Consider the following 6,836-nt stretch of genomic DNA (forward strand, 5'->3'; position numbering starts at 1 on the left):
CGAGTGTTCTCCAGACGCCCTCTAATTCGTATATATAAGACCGGCGAGAAGTGACGGCATATATATAGATAATTGCAGACAGACAGAGACGGTTAATTGAGTCAAGCGCGGTAGTAAAGCGCGTGAATCTTTGTGAATTATAGCATGTGTTTAAGTTAAAGTGACTGTGGAAATTAAGTGTATTTAAGAAAGGACTTGTATCGCTGAAGTTCTTCCGAAATAATTTTTACGGGTAATTAACAAACGAACAGAGACGTAACACAGCAACATAGTTTAAGTTCCCTATCAAAACTGTCGTAACAGCTGTATAAATGTTATCCACCCTTACAGTCCTACGCCATCAAAGTACAAGTATTCAAAATTATTATTTTACGAACACAGTAACATTAATTCAAATCAATTTTCTCAACATTCGTGATGTTACGAAAACACGTAGGTTCAAGAAATCAATCAATCCTAGAGTGTCCCTGAAGAAGAAGAAAGGTCGATCTTTCGAAAGCGCTCGGGTTATACGGTATCGTATTTGTGTTAAGTTTCTCAACAGATATGAAACAGTAAAAAGGGAAAGAAACAACAGCTTGTACGGACAGTAAAAATACTTTGGTTTCTATACTCACAACATACATGTTCTAATAATGTGCTTCCTCTGTTGAAATATATTTTGTCTTATTATATTCATAAGATCTATTAACTCAGAAGAAAGTAGCACAAGCACTTTGAATGATATTTTTGTACAGATATTCGTTTTCTTTCTTTTTTGTTATTGTAGGTGTGGGCATCGATACTTTTGGCCCTTTTTGTTGTTTGCATGGTTTATTGTCTCATCTTTCTGGTTACGTCAAAGGAAAAAGTGGATCCTAATTTCGTGGTGAAAAAACTGGTAGCCCTATTCGGGTGTATTTGTACACAAGGTAAATTACATACAACGTCTCACTTTCAATTCTTGATTAAATCATCAAAAGTATGTTTCAGGATTTAAACCTAATAAGGATTGAAATTTACGTTAAAACTCTAGCCGAGTATGAATAAAGATTAACGTATATTTATGAAATCCGTACTCACTGTATCTATGTGAAAATGTTTAAAAGATTCGATGAATTGACAAAGAGACAAATTCCATTTTTTTATTCCTCTTTCTGACGTAGCATAGTGGTAAAATAACATCTAATCATTTGTAAGAAGTTAAAAGAGAGCGAGTAATTTAGTGAAAAAAATAAAATAATGACGTAGCATAGTGGTAAAATAACATCTAATCATTTGTAAGAAGTTCAAAGAGTGAGAGTAATTTAGTGAAAAAATTAAATAATGTCTTTTGCTGATGTAGTTATAAAGATAAAGAAGTACAAGCTTCACTAACACAGGTGTAAGAAACTACCCAGATTGCTTGAATCGAATTATAAATTAGTTCTTTATTTCTGCATTCAGTGCTACAAAATTACAGTTTGTTGAACACAGTGGTAACATCAGTATAGAATTTTGAAAAGCTCTAACTCACACCACGAGATTCAGATACGTTGTAACTGTAAAATAATACATTTTAAACATATTTTCACATATGACTGAGATACTTTATTACATTTATTACATATTAAAACAAATAACCAGTTGAAATGCATACGTACCAAACCGACTTAGCAACAGATTCCTGATTCAACAACCAATTCCTAGTGTTAGGTTTAACCTTAGATTTTCCTAGCACTACGATCATAAATATGTTAATAATAGTCAAACACGTCCTCTTAGAGAATAAGGGGAGGAGGGGAACAATATATATTTTTATTATGCCTTCGTCTTTAAACCTTTAAGGCAACCATAACCAAGAAGTTTACGAAACGTTAACATTTAGGATGTATTAAAATATTATATTAAGAATAATATAGTATCAAAATTTTCTATCAAACATCTTAGCAATTTCAGCATCAGATCCTGGGAATTTCAGGTAAATTAAGAGTATCTAAACAAAAATATTTGTGTTTTTTGTTTGTTTTTGTTAACATTCTATTCTCCAAGGCATGCCACAACTTCCGTCTTGTACTTCTGGACGCCTCCTGATTGGATTTTGGTGGATTGGACTTGTGATCTTAACCAATAGCTTCAGTGGAAACATCAAAGCTTGGCTTCTTTTCAGAGATAGTCAAGACCGGATTCAAAATCTTCAGGATTTGTTGAAGTTCCCTGATATAATACCAATTGTTGAAAAAGGAACGTCCACTGAAGCTTTGTTCAAGGTGAGTAGCAGAGTTAAAAAAGGAACGTCCACCGAAACTTTGTTCAAGGTGAGTAGCAGAGTTAAAGAAGGAACGTCTACCGAAGCTTTGTTTAAAGTGAGTAGCAGAGTTAAAGAAGGAACGTCTACCGAAACTTTGTTTAAAGTGAGTAGCAGTAGTTAAAGAAGGAACGTCTACCGAAACTTTGTTCAAGGTGAGTAGCAGAGTTAAAGAAGGAACGTCAATTACACAACATGGAAACAACAGAAGCTACTAATAGACAAAATACAAGAACGCAGAAAACTAAGACGAGAATACATTATAACAGGAGACCACCAAACAAAAACTAAGACGATAATACATTATAACAAGAGACCACCAAACAAAAACTAAGACGATAATACATTATAACAAGAGACCACCAAACAGAAAACTAGGACGAGAATACATGATAACAAGAGACCACCAAACAAAAACTAAGACGATAATACATTATAACAAGAGACCACCAAACAGAAAACTAATACGAGAATACACGATAACAAGAGACCACCAAACAAAAACTAAGACGATAATACATTATAACAAGAGACCACCAAACAGAGAACTAATACGAGAATACACGATAACAAGAGATCACCAAACAAAAACTAATACGAGAATACATGATAACAAGAGATCACCAAACAAAACCTAATACGAGAATATATGATAACGAGAGATCACCAAACAAAAACTAATACGAGAATACATGGTAACGAGAGATCATCAAACAAAAACTAATACAAGAATACATGATAACAAGAGATCACCAAACAAAAACTAATACAAGAATACATGATAACGAGAAATCACCAAACAAAAACTAATACTGAGAATACATGATAACAAGAGATCACCAAACAAAAACTAATACAAGAATACATGATAACGAGAAATCACCAAACAAAAACTAATACGAGAATACATGATAACGAGAAATCACCAAACAAAAACTAATACGAGAATACATGATAACGAGAAATCACCAAACAAAAACTAATATCAGAATACATGGTAACGAGAGATCACCAAACAAAAACTAAGAAAAACACACTAAGAAACTAAATCAGAAATAAATAGAACGATTAAAATCACAGCACTGGGACACCTACTGTTCACAATTAAACATTAAAACAGATCCTAAAAAATTTTTGGACACATATAAAAAAGGGTAACTAAAAATAACAGAACAAACATATTCAACACTCAAACACAATAATAAAATCGCATACACAAATAAACTGAGCAAGTGCTTTTAAAGAACAGCTACAAAAAAAGTTTAAAACACCAGACGAACCAAACATGAATAATCACTTTCTTAACACACACACACATATATATATATTATAGTAAACTATTAAGTAAAATTAATAGCCACCTATAAACACACAACTTCACCTCAACACGCCTCACGTTAAAGCCAACAACGCAGGTGAATACGACCACATAACAAAACAATTAATCAAACCAATCACAACTGCAGAAGCCATAAGCAACATAAAAGCACTCAAAAATGAAGTATTAGAATAGGACAGAATACAAAACATACTAATAAGAAAAGGGGCCTCTGAGATTGTACAACCACCTGGCAGCACTATTTAATCTATCAAATCAGGCTATACACCGACTGCCTGGAAACAAGCTGATGTTCTTATGTTCTCGAATGAGAGTAAACCAGCAAATAACCCGGAAAACTACAGACCTATCAGTATAACCATCTGTATAAAAAAATTGGTAGAAAAAAATGCTAAAATACTAAACAATAGATTATTCACTTATCTAGAATTAACTTCAAAACTACCAGAAGTTCAAAACGGCTTTAGAAAATACCGACAAACTACTGATGGCTTAATTAGATTAACAGAGAAAATAATAAACAGTTTTAATAAAAACCACTGCACGGTCGGGTGTTTTCTTGGCTTGGAGATAGCATTCGACAAAATTTGGCAGAACGGCCTTAGATATAAATTGTCCAAAATGGATCTTCCAACTGAGATTATTTGCTGGTTATCAAACTTCCTGGAGGATAGGAGCATCAGAGTAAATGTGGAATCCCCCCTTCTGGGATATCTTCATCCCCGAGGCAGGAGTCCCACAAGGAGGAATACTTAGCCCGACCTTATTCATCATGTACGTGAACGAAATGCCTCTAAAAGACTCAAATTCCACACACTCCTCACAGTTCGCAGACGAGGTGGCGATACGAACGAGTGCCAAAAATCCTATAACAGCATCATACAATATACAACCAATATTAAACGAAATAGAATAACACTGTAACAAATAGAAGATCAAAATAAACGCCCATAAAACACGGGTAATTTTATTCACAAAATCCATTAAACAAAGCAGAACAACCCCCCTATATCGAGATGGGACACTCGATTAATTTACGTGGGTTGATCGTACTAAGGGTATCTGGCTTAGAGCGAGGTATCTTGCGAGTCTGGCAGGCAATAATTAAGAGCTTCACCAGTATATAAAACATACATTAGGCCAATCATAGAATACGCCTACAAGGCATGGCTGAACGTTTCTAGCACATAGTTACAACATCTACAGAAAACACAAAACTTTATAGTCACAAAAGCCTATAAAGACCCCCCCGTACAACAAACTTAACCGTTTTACATACAACTTAGAGAGCTATATTATACATTATAGACAAAATCAGAAGTACCTCTCGCCATTACGTAAAATAAATAATATTATTAAAACAGTCACCTTAGTGGTTGGACTACAGAATTTTACTGATACATTTGTTATTTTATTTTTAAAAGGGTTTATTTTAACTATGCTAAAATAAATGTATTTGTGTGTATTACATTATTACTGCAATGGACTGTACTGCGAACACAGGACTTTGCGTAAACCTACATCAGCGATTTCTGTGTAATTATGTTAAACTAATGATATCAAACCCATAATATAAGACAAGGCTTAAAGAGGGAAACGCTAAATTTTATTTACGGATGCTAAAAAATAAATGTAGCATTGTGTAAGCGTGGAAAGTGTCACCGGAAAGATTCTATGTGGATAAAATAAAACCTCAGCAACCTGGACACAACATTATTAACTCAGCCTCCGTGGGGACACCTTGATGTGTAAACTAAACTAAACTACAACACTAAGAAGTAGAAGTTTTAACCAATAAAAAGTACCAAAAATCATTTTAGAAGAAAAAAATTAAACATGGAATATAAAACATGTGATACAGTAATAAAATAATAAGAGTAAAAGAGGTAGAAGGAGTACCTAAACATCTCAAGTCCAACAAAATTGGTCCCAAAAATCCGATACAGCGGATGATTTTGTTCAAGGTAAGTAGCAGAATTTAAAAAGGAACGTCCACCGAAATTTTATTCATGGTGAGTAGCAGAGTTAAAGATAGTCAAGTTAAAGGAAAAATTCTGAGCCTCTACATTTTTAAGGTTAACTCGAAAGAAATAAAGAAAATTATTGATATTATGCTTAGCAAATTAAATCTTGAAAATTCGTGAAATTACTTAATTATTTATAATGATTCAAACATTTTATTTAACAGAAATTCCACTGGAGATTTGTTGCATAATTTATTGTTAAACAAATAAAATCGCCACAAATCAGGTTTTTTTTCACTGCTAATACATCTATTGCTTGTTACGTTTCATTTATGATTAAACAGAAAGGATGAACAGTGTTATATTTTCAAAGTCTGATTTATGGCTGCTAAAGATGCATTTATAAAAGCAGTTGCACAAAGGTATATTTCTAGCTACTCAATACCGAGTTAGCAACGTTATCACAATTATTTGAGGATAAACGTCAGTCCATGTGTTGCAGTTGTTTCCTTCGTATTAAGATCCCATAAACTGTTTGCCATATTAATGGTGTTAAACAACTGCTGTAGAAAATAGTTCTGTTGAACAAATAGTACATATTGTTACGACAGCAGAAGTCACGTGACGCTAATAACACGTCATGAGATTCTCGAAAGATCATGCCTGTTCGTGGCAACTCTAGTCTTCTCTATGCACCCTCTATTTTGGTATATATGAGCCGACAAAAGAAGTGACGGCATGAATAATTGAATAGCAGGCAGGGAGATAGAGACAGATAATCGAGTCAAGCCGTAAGTAAAGTGCGTGAATCGTTGTGAATTATAGCGTGTGTTTAAGTTAAAGTGACTATGGAAATTAAGTGTATTGCAAAATTCAAATGAGAAAGAATAAACTAGTTTTATTTCAGAAACGGGTTGTAGTGCTGAAGTTTTTCGGAAAGAATTTCTACGAAAAATTAACAAACGAACACAGACGTAACAAATTGGTGTCAGAAAAAAAAAGAAGAAGAAGAAGATGGAAACGAGAAGTGGCAAATCAAACTACAGCTTAGCAGATTTGATGGCAGCAATACAAGAACAGCAAAAGAAACAAGAAGAGAGACAACAGCAGTTGCAAGAAAACCTGCGACAGTGGCAGCTCGAACAGTTTACAGCAGTGGTTGGAGGAGAAAGAAAATAAACAAGAAGAAAGACAACAGCAGTTGCAAGAAAACCTGCAACAGTGGCAGCTAACAAACAATCTCCTATCGGAAAGCATTTTTATCGCG

The 6,836-nt window shown here is 33.9% G+C and overlaps 1 protein-coding gene across 2 annotated transcripts in view; it reads left to right on the forward strand.

Annotated features, from left to right (window-relative positions):
• Positions 1–6,836, forward strand: part of LOC111089266 (glutamate receptor ionotropic, kainate 1-like) — a 48,178-nt gene that overhangs the window by 30,710 nt on the left and 10,632 nt on the right. For both annotated transcript variants that reach the window (XM_022401450.1, XM_022401455.1), the window contains 2 exons: positions 770–911; positions 2,011–2,228. In XM_022401450.1, coding sequence (XP_022257158.1) covers positions 770–911; positions 2,011–2,228 — 360 coding nt within the window. The remainder of the gene's footprint in view (positions 1–769; positions 912–2,010; positions 2,229–6,836) is intronic.

Source organism: Limulus polyphemus, unplaced genomic scaffold, assembly GCF_000517525.1.
Source record: "Limulus polyphemus unplaced genomic scaffold, Limulus_polyphemus-2.1.2 Scaffold116, whole genome shotgun sequence".
In the NCBI taxonomy this organism is placed as follows: domain Eukaryota; kingdom Metazoa; phylum Arthropoda; class Merostomata; order Xiphosura; family Limulidae; genus Limulus; species Limulus polyphemus.